This window comes from Juglans microcarpa x Juglans regia, chromosome 8D (genome assembly GCF_004785595.1).
Source record: "Juglans microcarpa x Juglans regia isolate MS1-56 chromosome 8D, Jm3101_v1.0, whole genome shotgun sequence".
Lineage (NCBI taxonomy): Eukaryota > Viridiplantae > Streptophyta > Magnoliopsida > Fagales > Juglandaceae > Juglans > Juglans microcarpa x Juglans regia.
In genome coordinates this window covers 4,773,185-4,790,824 of record NC_054608.1, presented here as the reverse complement: position 1 = coordinate 4,790,824, position 17,640 = coordinate 4,773,185, and the positions used below count along the sequence as shown (strand labels likewise).

General features: G+C 39.1%; 3 protein-coding genes across 4 annotated transcripts in view; 1 reads left to right on the top strand and 2 right to left on the bottom strand.

Moving 5' to 3' along the window:
* The window catches only part of LOC121243375 (transcription factor IIIB 60 kDa subunit-like), a 64,735-nt gene that overhangs the window by 35,892 nt on the left and 11,203 nt on the right, over window positions 1–17,640 (bottom strand). The window lies entirely within an intron of this gene.
* Window positions 4,726–8,734, top strand: LOC121243379. The gene is made up of 4 exons (XM_041141497.1): window positions 4,726–5,225; window positions 5,741–5,846; window positions 7,506–7,649; window positions 8,223–8,734. The coding sequence occupies exons 1-4, from the start codon at window positions 4,966–4,968 to the stop codon at window positions 8,481–8,483; spliced, it is 771 nt and encodes a 256-aa protein (XP_040997431.1). The 5' UTR covers window positions 4,726–4,965; the 3' UTR covers window positions 8,484–8,734.
* On the bottom strand, window positions 14,499–16,240 carry LOC121243378 (probable protein phosphatase 2C 72). Its single transcript, XM_041141496.1, has 4 exons — window positions 16,067–16,240; window positions 15,549–15,881; window positions 15,323–15,437; window positions 14,499–14,961 (listed from the first exon to the last, which is right to left on the bottom strand). The coding sequence occupies exons 1-4, from the start codon at window positions 16,238–16,240 to the stop codon at window positions 14,621–14,623; spliced, it is 963 nt and encodes a 320-aa protein (XP_040997430.1). The 3' UTR covers window positions 14,499–14,620.

Below are 17,640 nucleotides of genomic sequence, written 5' to 3'. Positions count from 1 at the left end.
TACTCAAATCCCCCCAAATACTTGTCATATTTGACCCTCATCATCAAATTCATCTCTCGCATCCTAATATTGTCACTCATACATATTTTATCCAATTTTTCTTTCACCTTACATATTTGTTGACAAAATCATTGGATGTAGGATACAAAAAACCAAATAGTCTTAATGTGACCTCATAAAAGCCTAAAAAAATCTACAAAAATAGCAACCACCTCCCAATCATCATCAATAGGCTTTCCTAATCCCCGTGCTTATCAAAATATTTGACATATTGAATGTCTTTATCAACCAATAATTCAAAAGCTGCCTTATATTCTTGGATCGCCTTCAACATCAAGAAGGTTGAGTTTCATCTTGTAAGAAATTAGTACAAAGTCTCTTCTTGGATGTTATGCCCGCATTCCTTGTAGCAACTATGAATTTCTCCAATCTAGCAGGAGAATATCTCACAAATCTCACAGCCATTTTGACTCGTCCAACCGAGTCATCAACATCTTTCAAGTCATCAGTCACAATTAAATTCAAAATATGTGCAGCACATCTAACATGCAAACAATCACCACCTAAGATTGTCTTATTTGTCTCTCTAAGATAAGTATTAAGATATCACATGGTGACATCGTTAGACGAGACATTATCAACTATAACCACCAAAACCCGTGCCAACCCTCACTCCTTTATTGCGGCATCCAAGGCCTTTCCAACCGTCTCGCTCTTGTGATCGAAAATTTGACAAAACTTCACAATATTTTTGTGTAGTGTCCAATCACAATTAATGAAATTCACAGTCAAAGACATGTAATTATAATTTTGGACTAATATCCAAATATCAGTAGTGAGGCAAACTACTTGACTCGCCAATTGGTCCCTCAACAAATCCTTCTCTTTCTTGTAATATTTTTTAAATATCATTTGCCATTATGTAGTTTGAAGGAAGATTAAATCTAAGTTCCAAGCAATGAGAATATTCTTGGAATCTTCTCCTCTCCACAAACTAAAAAGGTAACTTGTTCATGATAACCATACGATCTAACTTTTTTCTCCATTTATCGAGATCATATTTTGTATACCCCTTCAACGTTAAACCTCCACTACTCACATCTGACATATTTTTTATTCCAATCTCCAGTCTAGATTAACTCTTCTCTTGTAAGGATCTCAATATTGGACTCTTCTTGCATTGTTCTTCTAAGGGGACCTTTAATTGTGATGTATCATGTATTATGTTTCCTATAGTGACATCCATAGAGTTTACCACAGTGGTTACACTTTGCTTAGGGGTTATTGGGGTCACTACCCTCTAATTTGGTAAAGTAAGAACAAAATATGGAAACAAGTTTCTTGGTTTGTGTGGGCTTGGGGGCAGGGCAAGGTTCCGTCTCCGTAGGGTTAGGACTAGGGTTCGTGGAGTTAGTCCAGGTGTAGAGTTAGGTGTTGGGGTAGGGGTATGAAAGCTATCACTAAAATCTGACGGAGAAGACATTCCCCAAAACAAGCAAAAAATCTTAAATGAAAATATAAACACAAAGAATTCACATTAAAAAAGAAAAAAAAAAAGCAATTCAATGCACATGTCTATTTAAAAAGGAACGTAGAAAAGAGAGAGAACCCCCAACTACCGTGTTTGATTACTATCTTTTAGAATATGTTTAATGCAACCACAACAATAGTCAAATCCTTTTTTCATATTTGGATCTCGATAGCAATCTTATTGTTATCCCCAATGTGTGTTTTTGTAATGAGTGATTTTTGGATTTATTGTTTAAACTAAACTCTATAACTATATTTATATTGTTACTCTTATTATTGTTACTATTACTATTCTTGTTATTATTATTCTGATTTTGTTATTCCAGGTTGCTCTTGACACTAGTGTATGTAATTAGATTTATGCTTTATTTATAGAAGAAGTAGATATATGCTTGATAAAAAAACGTAGATATATTCTTCCTTCAATCGATTGACACAAACGTACATGCATATGAAATGTACATCCATCCACACAGAGAAACAACAAAGGAAAATATGGGAGGTAGCTTGAGGAAACTTAGTTTTATTATAAGAAATAAATACTAAGCTCCATTTTTGAATTTTCAATATCCTCAAAGCCATGCTCATTTATTTCCCTCCAAATGTACCATAAAACATAGCAGAGTGCACACTGATGGTTACTAAATTGTTTTTTCTAGTATGTTTGAATATTCAGCATTGAAGGAGGCATAACCCATTCTATCCTATAGACAAGCCATAGACCATGTTTTATAAAGTGTAGGCAACCTCGTGTCCCAATTAGGTGATCCTTTTTTTTTATTATTATTATTTATCTTCTTACACATGCAACACCTATTTATTGCTAAGACCTCCCACTTCCTTAAGTTATCCAGGTTAACATATTTAAGGCTAGTGTCTAGATGAAGAAATTCACTCCCATTTATCTTCACTGATACGTATCACAATACAATACTTGAATACAACCAGTCAAAGAACATTGTAAAGAGATCCACCTTCCAGTCATTGGTATTTCTAGCAAAATTAACATGCCACTGAGTAGAGGCATGCATGAGTAGATAATGATCTGAACCCTTTAGGGTTCCAATCCGAAACACAAAATCACAACATCAAAGATTCAAAACACATGCACAATCAAATCTCCATAGCACACAGTTCACAAAGACACAATCACATCCTCCAACTCTTCCATTTAATCTCAACCTTCCTCAAATCTCCATAACTTTAAAAAAAAAAAAAATTAAAGCTTCGGATTCGTTGACTTAACTTCGACGATGGAGATGCAGATGGATGGTGACGACATAAGCGTACGATGGACGGATGGAGAGAGAGAGAGAGAGAGAGAGAAGCAAGGGTCCAATGGAGGGGGAAGTCGCCGGGCATGGGGGCCGGGGCTCTTAACACCCTAGACAAAACCACATCGTTTTAGTCTGGAGTAGTTTTAGAAAAACCCATGTCACAACAACGACATCGTTTTGGGAGTTTTTTTTTTTTTTTTTTTTATAATTATATATATTATTAATAATATATAATATGCGGGGTGGGAGAAACCAGAGCGAGGCAGGACCCCTTTGTCCCCAGCCTTCGCTGGACGCCTCATATGCGAGCAAGGCCACTCGCCCCACCTAGGTGGGGGCGGGCGAACTGGGAGGGGCAGCAGGGTGTGGGGCCCCACTACCCACCCCTACTGCCGAGTGCCTTCTGCTATGTCGTAGGAATGCGACTCTAATACCACTGTTAAGATTGTTGTAATTTAGGAAAAATAATTTATAAATTTGTATAAACAACTGATGTACTTCATTAATAATCTTGCAGGAATTTAAATAGATACATAAACAACCCATGCACGCATGTTAACAAATAGCCCACTACCATACTAGACATTACCCAACAGATAACTGAACCAAATAACCACCGGCCCACTAAAGTCTCGTTTGTATAGTGAGATGAAATAAGATAGTTTTAGATGAAAGTTGAATAAAATATTATTAGAATATTATTTTTTAATATTATTATTATTTTGGTATTTGAAAGAGTTGAATTATTTATTATATTTTGTATGAGAATTTAAAAAAATTATAATGATGAGATGAGATAAAATGAAACCATTTCTATATCCAATCGTACCCAAATGAGATTCAGTCAAATCCTAACAATTATAACAAGCAAAATGACTTAAATACCCACAACTTAAAAACAAAAGACTTGAACACGTAAACTTCACACGATGCCCGACAAACTACGACCATCAAAGGCCTCCCCTCCAGACTAGGGTTTCAGTACATATCAGTCGCACGGGCCGCCATATCCCGCGACGTTCGTCCAGCCCCCGACAGCGTTGCGTAGAACAGCCCCACCCCCCCCCCCCCCCCCACCCCCCGGCGGAACGGCTCTCTTCTCTCCCTCTGTTTGTTACCGTCTACCGGTAAGTCCTCTCCTCCGTCTCTTTTTCTCTCTGTCATTGTCTCGCTCTCTCTTTCTCTCACTCACACCTCCCCGCTGTATCGCAGCCTCACTGGGTGCTGCGGTCGGCCAAGCCCTGCACCACGAGCACGCTGTCGCACAGTAAGTCTCATATCTCGGTCTCACTCTCCCTCTGATTTCCCTCCTCTCCCTTGTCGCCCTCTGCCTTCTTGTTGCTCTCTGCTCCACCGCGCCACGCTGCTCCTTGTCTTTCCGGCCACCATTTGCCGCAGGTAAGCCCCTCTCTCTTTTCCCGTCGGTGTCTCTCTCTCTCTCTCCCCCTCTCACATTCTCTTCCTTTTACCCCTCTCTGTCTCTCTCTCCGTTCTCTCCTCCTGCGCGCAGCCCCCTGTCCCGACGCCTCCTTGCCTCACTCTCTCTGTTCCTCTCATTTTCTCTCTATCTCTCTGTTCGGTCTTTCCTCCGTGTGTCCCTCGTCATTTCAACTTGGATCTAACTTCGTTTTTCGTTGTCACAGAGCACCTCGATCATCCCTTGACAGTGGCATTTTGCTCTCCAATCCTATCAACCACCGCACGGAGGTAAGTGACTCTCCGACTAACCTTGAAAATGGTTGTTGATGGAATTGTGAATTTGTGTTGTGTGTGACATGTGATGTGTGAAGTGATCGGATTATTGTGCATCACAAACAATGCGGTCGTGTGCCGTGTGAAGTGGTGGGATTATTGTGCAGTTTGTGATGTGGCTGTGTGCCGTGTGTAGTGATGGGATTATTGTGTAGTTTGTGATGTGGTCGTGTGCCGTGTGAAGTACTGGTTTAGGGGGGTAACCGGTGTATAATCGGTTTTTGAAAATGCAAAACCGGTACATACCGGTTCGGTCCTAAATTTTGTCTAAAACTGGACTGGACCGGACTGGTTACACCTCTATCCATACTCAAGGAAAACGGTGCCGTTTTGACTTTGGAAAGTTTTATAGAGCTTGACCTCACCCTCACACTTCACTCTTCAGTTTCGCAAAAACCCTAGTCTGATGGAGGCAGGAGACAACATATTGGAAGCCATCTACGAAGAGGATAACCTAGAAGACATCGACGATGTTGAGATGCATGATGTGGAAGAAGGAGAATTGCTGGAGCCTAATTCCCAAAATGAGAAGGTACTAGATAGTGGTGGAGATGTGAATTTAGTAAGTCAAGGATCTCAAAATAAAAACCACAAGCGCAGGGCAAGTAAGAAGAAGAATAAGAAAAAGAAGGGTGGCACAGGGTCGAATGTTACAGATATAAACAGGTAACTTTCTGCAGAACTGGGAAGAAACATGCTTGTGCTCTGTTTTGACAAGGCTCCTTTCTACAATTTATTACTTATTGGACATGGCTTCTTGGTTCAATGCATAATTCTTTCTGTATTGATAATGTGAATAATTATACTGTTGTTTCAACTTATTCAGATCACTTGTTTAGTGTGTTGTCTTTAATAAGTACGTGATGACCAAATAATCTTGGGTACCTCTGTTTAATTTGGTCAATGTTGTCAAGTGTTAAGTGCCAATAGATCTGCAATTCGTTTTCTTTTCTCTCATATCATGGAAGAAAACATCATATTTATTCTATCTCAGTTTCAATTTGTTACCCTAGGTTTCATTTTAGGCAATGAACTTCAAACATCAGGTGACAAATTCATCAGTTGTCTAATTATTTTTTATTTTTTGACAAATAGTCATCTAATTCTTTTTCCATTGCAACTATAAGAATTTAGGCACTCATGCTTTTGTACTGAAATTTTCTAGTTTCTCTTCTTTTTAGGTTTGTGTTAGATACATGTAGGTTTCTGAAAGAGAAGAAATCATATATGGTATATGCGGCTGTTGGTTGTCTGGGAATTTCTGCACTCAGTGATCTCGTCAAGGAGGTATTATACCCTTTTGTTTAATCTTGTGTTGGATTCATAGGAAATGCATGCTAGATCAATTAGCTAACCAGCAAAGTTGGTTCTGAGTAAAGAAAACATTTGTCTTAAATGTTAACTACTCATGGAGAGAAGCTATGTTATATAATATAACCCTGGAAGTAATAATTTTCCCATTCACTATATAATTATTTTCTGCTGCTTTCTTTATCTTCAGCAAATTTGAAATATGAGTCACCTTTCAGATTATTTGCACTACTTATATGCCTTTGCTGTGGTTAATTGTTTTTTTTTAATCAGTAACCTTCTAAAATATTTATTTGGTTTTTTATATCCTTCTACTCTACCTCTTTGAATACCACTGGGCTTGTGGCCTCAGTATTTTGGACCAAGTGATTGTTATTGGGTGAATGGGCTGTGGACTTAGAGTTACTTTATGTATACCCTAAAGTTCAATGTGCTTCTTGAACTATCTACCTCTTCTTTCAATCTCCCTTTAAATTGTAATATTAAGAGGAAAAGTGATCCTATGGTTTGGAGTCATTGAACATAATGTACGTGCTCATATGAGGAAAGGTGAGAATTTTGGTTGTGCTGGAATTTGGACCGGCCTAGGGCTAAAAATGCTAATCCACTCTATTTAGGGCCATATGTCCTTTCTTAGTTTCTGACGCTCAGTATTGTTTACCTACCCTTGCAGATTTCTCTTACAGAAGCCATTTTGCTCCTTTCAATCATGTGCTCTGAGCTATGATGTCCTCTGGCTAAACTACCTCGTGATTTGCTATTTGTGTATGTTGATATCATTTGTATGTTTCTTCTAGTTTTATCAGTCAGTATGCATGTAAAAAGCAATTACATTAGAGTTGAAAACATGCATCACCTATTACTACTTAACACACTCCAATCTTTTTTTTTTAATCTCAAAATGTGTCAATCATGTTTGCTATTTTAGATCCGGAAAAAAATTAGGCATAAATAAGAAATTTTGTAAGTGTAGCCAAAGGTTTTTTTATTTTGGACTTTTAAGTACCCTATTCTATGGCCTTTTCTTTTTAAAATATTTTCTCCGCTAGTGGGCTTTCTGCTGGTAATTTATGGGACCAGTTGAGTGGGTTTTCTTCTACTATGCTGTTAGAAGACTTGAGGTCTAAAACAGACCATTAACTTAGACAAAAAGTTATTTAAGAACCTATAGATTCAGGGGCTTGTGTGCTTTTTTCAAGGTTAGCAGTGCATATAAATTAAATAGGAGTATAATACACATTATGCACATTATACCTTGCTCTCTGCTTAGGCTGTTGCCTAAGCTTAGGTGAACATGTGCGCCTTTTAGAATAATTGCCTAGTTGCACATGGCCTATTTGGGCAACCATGGTTGAGCTCTACGTGGGGACAACTGACAGGAAATTTTCTTTGGCTTTGTTTACATTGTAGGAAGAGTACATATCTCAATTGAAGTATCTTTTTCACTAAATCTTTAATATTGTATGTGTTTTCTATGCGTTCAGGAGTTGAAATTCTGATTGCTCATAGGGGAGACGTATTTAATACCTGGAAAGAGTGCCTTTTGATTCTTAATATTGTTTCAGTTCCCTTTTACTTCCCCTCAGTAGGTACTTTCTGCTGTTGGGATATCTGTAATTATTGTGAGAGTTTCAGGTGGATGCAATTCAAATTTGTGGAGGTCAGATGACTGCAGATGGCAGCCGCTCTCGAACTGGTGGTGGCATATTATGGCGCATCATTAAAGCACGAGAACCAAAAGCCTATAAAGTGATAATGAATAAGGCAAAGGAGTTTGAGGTTTGCAACTATAGTTCATTTATTTTTATTTTTATGTAACATGAATTGCCATGCTTTAGCTTAACTGTATCTTTTCCCTTTCCTATTTACCTGCACATAGGTATCATGTTCATGTTTGCGTCTATCTCTAGGCTGTGTTTAATTAAGTAAATGGACCTTGGAAAGACTTACTGATAATCCCTGCTATCATATGGAGGGATGGGAGATTGTTTCTTGAAGTAAGCAAATTCCTCAATTCCAATAGGCATAATAAAAAAAGTGAGAACCTCGAACAATATAATGTTAGTCAATCTGAAAATTTAAATTGAAGTGCCTTTCCCATTCAATCATGCTTTTAGTTGCCACTTTGGTGCATTCTCTCTTTCTAGCTCTCCTTCACTTTTGGTGATGGTTGTCTACATCTCATTATTTAAATATTTATTATAATGTTTACTGACTAGTGTGGTAAAGAATCTTTTCCTTGCACTGCAGCATTGCATTGTTGCGGACCTAAAATTATCGGTATTGTTGCATCATTCATGATAATTTTAGAGAATAGAAAGTGCTAGCTAATGTTACCTTATTGTTGTGCAGAAACAATTCAAACAACCAAATATTAGGCAAGGAACAAAGCAAAAGAAAGAGGGTGGTTCAGAAGGAACTGCCAATGCATTTATGAATGGGAATGCAGTCAGTTTGTCCGATGGTTCGCAGCTCACATCTAATGTGCAGAATCAACAAGAGCAGTTGAATACTGGAATTAAACGAGTACCTGTTCATGATAGGTTAAGGATACCTGTCTCATATGATGACAACCTTCTAGGACAAGATACCAAGGATGATGCAACAGCTTGATTGTTGGAACAAAATGTTCAATGCATTTGGGTGGGGATGGGCCGTGTTCCTTGGAGGCAACAATTAATTTTCCCGTTTAACGGAGGTCGCCAGAGAATTGATGCGTTTTGAATTTTTTTTTTTTACAAAATGTGTAATAGAATCTCAATTTAAGAATTCATTTCCTAATCATTAGCTCTTAATGTATTCGTTACTTACATTAGCATTTGTTATCTTTTTAAATGTCAAATCTTGTGAAAGTTGCATGGTAAGTTTGTTGAATTAGAAATTGGAAAAAGAATCTCAAATCTCCCCCCCCTAAAGAAAACCAGGCCGCCTAATTGTTGATAATTCTCTCTCATAAACACTAATTTCTCCATGCATATGTGAAAAACCATGACAATGGTGCTACATCGCTGTTGGCATTAATGACATTTAGAGTATCGTGGTTTCTAGTGCTTTGTTTTCTATTTTTGGAGTGGTTGTTGGTTGCAATGGGATCATATAGAAATGTTATTATTGATTTTAAGTTGTTTGAATTTAGAAGGAAAAATGAAAGGTGGTGGAGAATCACGTAGATCAGCTGTCAGATTGTGAAGTATATCTCCCTTGATAAAAAAGTTTTTGTATGGTTGGTTGTAAAGGTGAAGGAATGTATAGCCTTTGGAGGATCCTTTGAGTTTCTTAGAACTTGCAGAAGGGGGAATCAAGTACTGATGCAGAGATATCTCAACTATTATGGTAGGTTCTTCTCCTTATTGGAGTTTGGACCCGAGAAGAGGCACGATCTGATAGTGGTACCGGTAGGGAGGTAGGGCGAAGGATGGAGGAATTTTGGAGAGAATTTGAAAGAGCTCTTGCTTCATCCTCTGTTTTAGGTGAGAAAGATAAAGGCAAAGGTGGAGTGATTTCATGGTTGCCTCCACCTTCGACGACGTCGCTCAAGTCTTCCACATGATCGTACGGCTCTCAAGATGCCTCGAGCAATGAAACCAGCAGATAGGGCAGGCCTGCTAAGAACAAGAGGTTCTTCCATTTCGGTGATTGCACAAAGTCGTGAGGAGGGTGGCAAGGCTATGGTGGGTTTGAATGAGGAAAACACCATTCTCATGTTGGTTGAAATGGAAAAGCAAGTGGGGCTGTTGCTAATAATATCAGATGGCTGAAACAGTGCGTAAGCAGAAAGATGTAGCACGTGGGCTTAGGCTTGGGCCAAAGCTTACTGGGGCCTCTGTAGGTTGGGCAGGCTGGTGTAGATGGGCTAGGCCAAGGCCCAGGCCCAAAGAAGGTTTGGAAAAAGAAATTTTGGCCCTCGCCCGAAATTTTGGCTCAGGGGTGTTGTCCCCTCCCCACACCGCCCATAGGTGGTCAGGCCGACCTAGTCTAGGCACAGAAAGGGTTGCCGGTCGTCGTCGACCACCCTGGTGGGTCGGTAATGACTCATCGCAGGGAGGAAGTTGAGAATTTCGAGGAAGGGGAGTTTAGAGCAGTCTGCATTGGGGTGGAAATTTTCTGATGGGGAGATCAGCAGGCTTCCACTGAAGTTCTCATCTGGGGAGCTTGTCCCAAGGATGGGGAAACTACCTTTGTCGACGGAGCAGCTCGAGGATGATGGTTGCAGTGAGAAAAGCAGTCGTGAGGTATTGTTGGGTGAGTTGCAGGTGGGTTGCTCTTCTAGGCATCTGAATGAGGTGGGCAGTCCTACCGCGCTATGTGCTATCCCATCTTATCTAGCTCCTGACTTAGTGGATTGGGTGCTGAAAAAGGTGGCAGAGCTGCAGGAGTCTGTGAGGATTTCTTGTGTAGGTTATGAAGAGCAATTTAATGCTCTTTTAGTTGCTATTGAAAATGGTTGTTTAACGGCAGTAAAGTCTGCTGCTCAAAAAGATAAAGAGTTGAAAAGATTGTTGTGCTCTATTAATTATGATAATAAGGAGGGCAATGTGGGGAGGGAAAGATTGAAGGAGAGGGGGAACAATTTTTCTTATGAAGCCTAAAATCTTATCTTGGAATGTTAGGGGGTTAACGATGCTAATAAGCGAATTCGCATTCGTTCCCTCATTCGTAGTTGGAAAGTTGATATTGTATGCCTCCAAGAGACGAAGTTGAGTCATGTTGACAGAAATATTATCTGGCATTTATGGGGTTGTTCTTTTGTGGGATGGAGTTTCTTAGTATCATTGGGTGCTTCTGGAGGAGTATTGTTGATGTGAGATATGAGAGTGGTGGAATTAGTAGAGGATTGCATTGAGAATTATTTAGTGGTCATCTCTTTCAAGAATATTGTGGATGGGTGGAGGTGGGCTCTTGCGAGAGTGTACGGGCCTAATAGGGATAGAAATAGACGATTGCTATGGGAGTAGCTGGCGGGAGTGTATTATATTTGGGAATTACCTTGGGTTGTGTGCGGGGATTTTAATGTGGTACGTTTTCCTTGTGAGAGGGCGGGAACTACTTCTTTGTCACGGGCAATGGAAGATTTCTCAGAGCTGATTTTTTTATCTCAATTTGATTGATATTCCCCTGGTAAGGGGTTTTACACTTGGTCGAATAGTAGAGGGGGTCAAGATTGGACAGGTTTCTTGTCTCTTCTTCTTGGGAGACACATTGTCCGGACCTAAGCCAAAAGCGCTTGCCTCGGGTATGTTTGGATCATTTTTCCATTTTGCTAGACTGTGGCGGTATTCATGGGGGAATGCTATATTTCAAATTTGAAAATATATGGCTCCATACAGTCGGTTTTGAGGAGAAGGTGAGGAATTGGTAGGCCTCCTACTCTTTCCATGGCACCCCTAGTTTTATTGTGGCAGGTAAACTTAAAGCTCTCAAGCTGGATTTAAAGAAGTGGAATATTGAGACTTTTAGACATACCGATGAGTAAAAGAGTCTTCTGTGGAACGAGTTGAATTCTCTAGAAGCGGGGGAGGTTAGTGAGGAGTCTTTGTTGAGAAAAATTGAGGTGGCGTCCGAAATAGAAAGAGTTTTGTTGCTGGAAGAAATCTCTTGGCGTCAGAAATCTAGGATGACGCGGTTGAAGGAGGGTGACAAATGTATTAAGTTCTTTCACAAGATGGCATACTCCCACAGGCGTAATAATGTGATTGATGTGATCCAATTTGGCAATACGGTGCATCAATCTCCAGCGGATATTCAAGACCACATAGAGAATTATTATGAAGATCTTCTCAAAGAGAAGGAGGTGTGGCAGCCTAAACTGGATGGGTTACTCTTTGAACAGCTGGATGTTAGTGCAGCGAGTTTGTTGGAGAGACCATTTGAGGAGTCCGAAGTGTAGCAGGTGGTGAGAGGTATGTGCAAAGATAAAGCCCTAAGGCTGGACGGTTTCTCTATGGCTTTTTTTCAAGAGTGTTGGGGCATAATGAAGGATGATGTGATGAGGATCTTCCATGAGTTTCATTGTTGTCACAAGTTTGAGAAGTCCCTCAATGCTACTTTTATTGCACTCATTTCGAAGATAGCGGGTGCCATTGAGCTGAAAGATTTCCACCCTATTAGTTTGATAGGTGAGATCTATAAAATCATTTCGAAGGTATTAACTAATCGAATGAGTTTGGTGATGGAAAAAATCATTTCCAAGCCTCAAAATGCCTTTGTACATGGCCGACAAATTTTGGATTCAGTTTTGGTAGCGAATGAGTGCTTGGACAGCCAGTTGAGAGATGGTATTCCGGGAGTTTTTCGCAAGTTGGATATGGAAAAGGCCTATGATTATGTGTGCTGGGATTTTCTGATTTATATGCTGAGGAGGTGTGGCTTCGGTGATAGGTGGTGTGGTTGGGTGAAACATTGTGTATCATCCGTTTGGTGTTTTGTTTTAGTTAATGGCCAACCTTGTGGATTTTTTTAGAGTTCGAGGGGATTGAGACAAGAGGATTCGTTATCTCATTTTCTCTTTGTTTTAGTGATGAAGGCTCTGAGTCGCATGGTGGAGGCGGCGGTAAGGGGAGATTTTATTGCTGATTTTTCAGTGGATAATACTAACATTGGTGCGTTTTCCATTTCCCACTTATTGTATGCGGATAACACCTTAATTTTTTGTGATGCTGACAGTGGACAGCTTTAAGCTTTAAGGGTTGTTCTTTTGTGTTTTGAAGTTGTTTCGGGGCTCAAGGTGAATTTGGAAAAGTCGAAATTGGTCCTGGTAGGGGAGGTGGAAAATATCAACCATCTAACAGAGTTGTTGGGGGTATAAAGTGGTATCTCTTCCTATGAAATACCTCGGACTTCCTTTGAGAGTCTCTTTCAAAGTAAAAAATATTTGGGATGGTGTGATAAAAAATGTAGAAAAAATATTGGCGGGGTGGAAACGGCTCTACTTATCAAAAGGGGGGAGACTAACTCTCATCAAAAGTACACTCTCCAATGTTCCTACATACTTTCTCTCATTATTCCCTTTATCGGTGGAAGTGGCCAATTGGATTGAAAAACTGTTCAGGGCTTCTTGTGGGGTGGCACGGGTGAAGAGCATAGATTTCACCTAGTGAGTTGGCAAAAAGTGTGCTGTCCAAAGGAGTTGGGCTTGAGGGTGCGCAATTTGTTCTTTTTTAATAAAGCTTTCCTTAGGAAGTGGCTGTGGAGATTCCAATTGGAAGGGGACTCATTGTGGAGATTGGTTATTGGTCGGAAGTATCGTTGTGATCGGGAGGGTTGGTGTTCCAAGGAGGGTAGGGGTACTTATGGGGTAAGCCTCTGGAAATTTATTAGAAAGGGGTGGAAGATGTTTGTAAAACACACTAATTTTAAGGTGGGAGAGGTACAAGAATCAGCTTTTGGTTTGATGTATGGTGTGGTGAGAGAGCCTTATTTTCTTTTTTTCCAGGTGTTTTCAAATTGGCGGCAAATCAGTAGGTCGCTATTTCAGTGTAATATGTTGAGCCACTGGTAATGTACATTGTAATATGATCTTATTTAGAAACGCGCAGGATTGGGAAGTGGATGAAATAGCAGGTTTTTACAGCTTTCTTTATTCCAAGAAGATAGGAGGAAATGTGAGAGATAGAATGTTGTGGAAACACTTGGGGAGCAGAAAATTCTCAGTTAAATCTTTCTACAAAGTCCTGGCAGCACATCAACCCATTTGGTTCCCTTGGAAGGGTTTTTGGAGAGTCCCCGTACCCCCGAAAGTTGCATTTTTTACTTGGGCTGTAGCTTTAGGAAAGATTTTGATGGCTGATAATTTAAGGAAACATGGTGTGATTGTGATGGAGTGGTGTTACATGTGTAAAAACAATGGCGAATCGATTGAGCATCTTTTTTTGCATTGTGAAGTGGCAAGGGAATTATGGGTGGGTATTTTCAGTCAAGCTGGGTGGGTCATGCCCAAGAGTGTGGTGGATCTTTTAGCATGTTGGAATAGGCATCATCATTGCTCCCAACTAGCAGCGTCGTGGAGGATGGTTCCTTTGTGCTTATTGTGGTGTATATGGATGGAACACAATGAGAGGTGTTTCAACATCAAGGAGAGAACTGTGGGGGAATTATGGAACTTTTTTGTATTTTCTTTAATTCAATGGTTTGTTGCTATTGTATTAAAGGAAGGGAATGTCCATGAGTTCTTGCTTTCTTTTCAGCTTTCTAGAATATAATTAGGTGTCTCTTTTGTATACTTCTTGTGTACATGGGCTGTGCCTAGTTTCATTCAATCAATAAAATTTCTTACTTATAAAAAAAATTTTGCATTATTCAATAACTTTTTGGTGCTTAACCGATAAGCGGATGATGCACCAACAGTTTTATTGTCGAAAGCAATTGTTATGGGTATTTCTTTTCAATACATATTGTTTTCTTAACAAGTGATTGCACATATTGGCGGCTTCGAAATCTTGAAAAAGTACACTGTCAATATTAAAATAACTCAAAATTTTGCCAAAAGGTCATTGCAGATACAGGAAGGGCCATTACAGAGGATGAAAGGTTTTTATGGTTTGTCCACTGGCACAAGTGTTACTTCTTTTGCAAAAAGAGGCAAGCAAACCACATTGCAGTCATTTACTTTTGCAGTATGGTACTTCTTCCTCCATGCAGTGGTAGCTGCCTCCACCACAACTCTTGCTGCTGCCTATTCACTCTCTGCAGCCCACACAATGGCTGCAACTTAGTCATTACTGAGAACATCTCAGACCAACATTTTCAATACATTAAAAGGGAAAAAAACATGTTATTCTAGGGGTTCTTGATCCTAGAAGTTCACTGAAAGGAGAATGAACACTTGAACATGTAAAAACTGGTTGTTCTACATTCAAATAACCCCTTACCCCATCAGTTGCAAGGATAATGAATTGGTCATTAGAAGTTAGGCGGTGATAGTAGACATTAGGGATGACAATGATGCCATGGTCTTTGAGTACGAAGTCTCCAAAGGCTCGTGACATGGCTAGGCCCGGAGTGTCTTCATGGGGTAGCCACACTCGTTGGATGTGTGGTTCTTGTTTCAGTGCGGCCACCCGGCCATGGCAGTTCTTTATTCTTTCTGCTTCACCTATGTCAATTGGAAATTGATCTATCACTAATGTGGCAATTTATCTGAAAGTATGGAACTCGGTAGAGACAAGGTGAATAAAAATAATATATATATAACAGCCTTGGTGAAAAGTACCCTGGAAAAATAGAACCCCATGGTTCTATAATTTCATGAGAACTCTGCTACTCACAAACCGGTTTGTAAACACACTATTTGTTTTAGAATCCATGCAAGTTGATTTAAAAAACACCAGTATATTTATATGCTATCTAATGCGCCTTCCACATCAATGATGTGTTGGGTGTCTCAATAACTAGACTTGCATATGGATTTTTTTCCTCAGTTTCTCAATGCAGTAGAGAAGGAAATGAGGTCTTACAAGGTATGCCTGGCTTTAAGTCTGTGGTTAACTGAAAGGCCGTGACTCCATTCTCGGTCATCATTCCTAAGATTGCCCTTGAATCCCCAAGATTAGCTATGACAAGATCTTCACCCTGCTTAGTTTTCCATTCATACAAAAAAGAAAAGAAAATCAAAAGAAAGATTCAGTTAACTTCTCCAAATAGATTCAGAAACAAAATGGAAGAATTCTTTGGTCTTGTTACCTGTCTTATAGCAACTACTGCAGTGGTTCCACTACAAGAGCAGTCCAAATTCTCTTGCAGCTTTATCTCCTTGTCCATGACCTTGAAGGCACTAATACAAGCCTTTTTCCATATATGGAAACTCTTGCTTGGTATTGATTCATCATCTATTCCCTCCATATGATTTTGCAAACTATCATCATCTGCTACTGCTGCATTAATCTTTGAGAGAGAGCTCTTTTGGGTTAATAAGAGTGAAGGCAGGTGGTTACATACTAGCTTGCTCACTACATGACCATTCTTCCCATGCCCATCAAAAACTCCACATAAAGCTCCGTCTTCCACTCCATAGCCCTTACCACAGAAAAACACATGCAGTTTCAATAAAGGATCTTTTAACTAATAAATTCAGTAGAAGATACTAAATTGAGAAGTGAAACTTTTCTCATGGGAATGAAAACCAGCTTGATTCTAATCTAATAACAACCTGTAAAGTTAAAGGATCATAGATACAATTTGAGAGTGAACTATTAACAAACCTGGTGAAGAATGGCAGAATCTTGGTTTAGTCCTTTGCTCCCTTGCTTAGAGTAAAGAGAACAAAGGACCAGAGCTTCATTAGAAACTTTATTTCCTTGGAAGAATATCACATTTTCATTGCAATCCTCAGCATCATGAATCTCCCGAGATTCAACTGATCTGCAGATTCCCATTGCAACTAAAAATGATTTTGTTCTGTTTTGCACTTACTTTTATAGTCCAATATTAATGATGCAGTTTCCTTAATCATGAGTTTAAGGACCCGCATGTTATAGCAAAATACATATAGAAAGAATTAGAACTGTAGAAGTGGCTCCCAGGAGTCTGAAAGCATGCTTTTGGGGTCCAATAACTCACTTTTTTTTTTAATGTTGGGTATTATTTTAGCTTGCCCCAAGATTCACTTGAAGGGGCATGTGATGTCAGGTGTATTTTTAATTGGCTGGTTCCTCCTCAGTATGAATAGTGATATCAGTTGTACATCCTATTTTACAATCAACCAATATGATAGTGCATTTCATAAAAAATACTAGGATTTTTTATTTATTAGAATTTCTAGTTTTACAAAATTACCCATTGTAAAGGTGGGGGTGGACATGCCATGAAAGAGTAAAAGCGTCTTTTTTTTTTTTCCCTTGCTATGAGAAAACATAAACATATGACCAACCAATTAAATGTTGCCATGCCTCACCTTGACACTAGTTTAATAGGGAGGTTCAATTTTCGAGCAAAAGATAGCATGATTTTGTGAGACTATACCCACTTGTGGCTTCAGCTACAAATAAAAAATGGATCACCTCTACCAATAGATGAAAAAGATAGCAGCTGACCATTGAGAACTATAGAATCTCTCTTTCCACATTACAGGAAAGAGGGATTGGATCCATACCAATTAGAATCTCTCTCTCTCTCTCTCTGTGTTTTTTGAGAACTATGGCAGTTGGAATCAGCTACAGAAGTTTGGACAAATTCATGAAAAGATGCAGATGGTCAAACTCTAAAAACAATACACAGTGACCGCTTAGTTTTTATATTCAGAGTCATAGTATTATTATAATCATCCTACATTATTGTGTGCTTGCATCTACAATTGGATAGGGACTGACCTTTGATGCGTAATGCCGGTAGATCTCTTTTAAGCCGATAAGGCTCATCATATGGACAATCATCGTATCATTTGTCTTAGTTGACTTTCTCAAATTTGCCTGCATAAGAACATATACATAAATACATATATACATACATACATACATACATATATATATTTATATATATAAATGTTGCTCTTCATCTTAAATTTTGTTATTTCGAATTACACTCATTTGATATGACACATTCCAAATGGTTTCCATTTAAATGGTTGGCATATGAAGCCACTTAAAATGTTCCACATCAACGGAAATAATAACGCAAAGAATCAGAGCCAAAGCAAGTGTGCTTGTTGTCATGATGGAAGCATGATTCTAGAATAAAAAAACATGGGAAAATAAGGGGATAATCAAAAGTTTGATATAAGTTGATAAAGACAGCATTCTATAAGGGGAAAAAAGAACTAGTCAATTAATTCTTTTTT

Excerpts from the sequence above, each read along its gene's own strand:
- LOC121243379 (XM_041141497.1), top strand. The coding sequence starts at position 4,966 with ATGGAGGCAGGAGACAACATATTGGAAGCCATCTACGAAGAGGATAAC. Across the intron at positions 5,847-7,505 it reads TCAGTGATCTCGTCAAGGAG|GTGGATGCAATTCAAATTTG; the intron begins GTATTATACCCT and ends TGAGAGTTTCAG. Across the intron at positions 7,650-8,222 it reads ATAAGGCAAAGGAGTTTGAG|AAACAATTCAAACAACCAAA; the intron begins GTTTGCAACTAT and ends ATTGTTGTGCAG.
- LOC121243378 (XM_041141496.1), bottom strand. The coding sequence starts at position 16,240 with ATGGGAATCTGCAGATCAGTTGAATCTCGGGAGATTCATGATGCTGAG. Across the intron at positions 15,882-16,066 it reads ATTCTGCCATTCTTCACCAG|GGCTATGGAGTGGAAGACGG; the intron begins GTTTGTTAATAG and ends TTCTGTGGTAAG. Across the intron at positions 15,438-15,548 it reads CAGTAGTTGCTATAAGACAG|GGTGAAGATCTTGTCATAGC; the intron begins GTAACAAGACCA and ends AAAACTAAGCAG.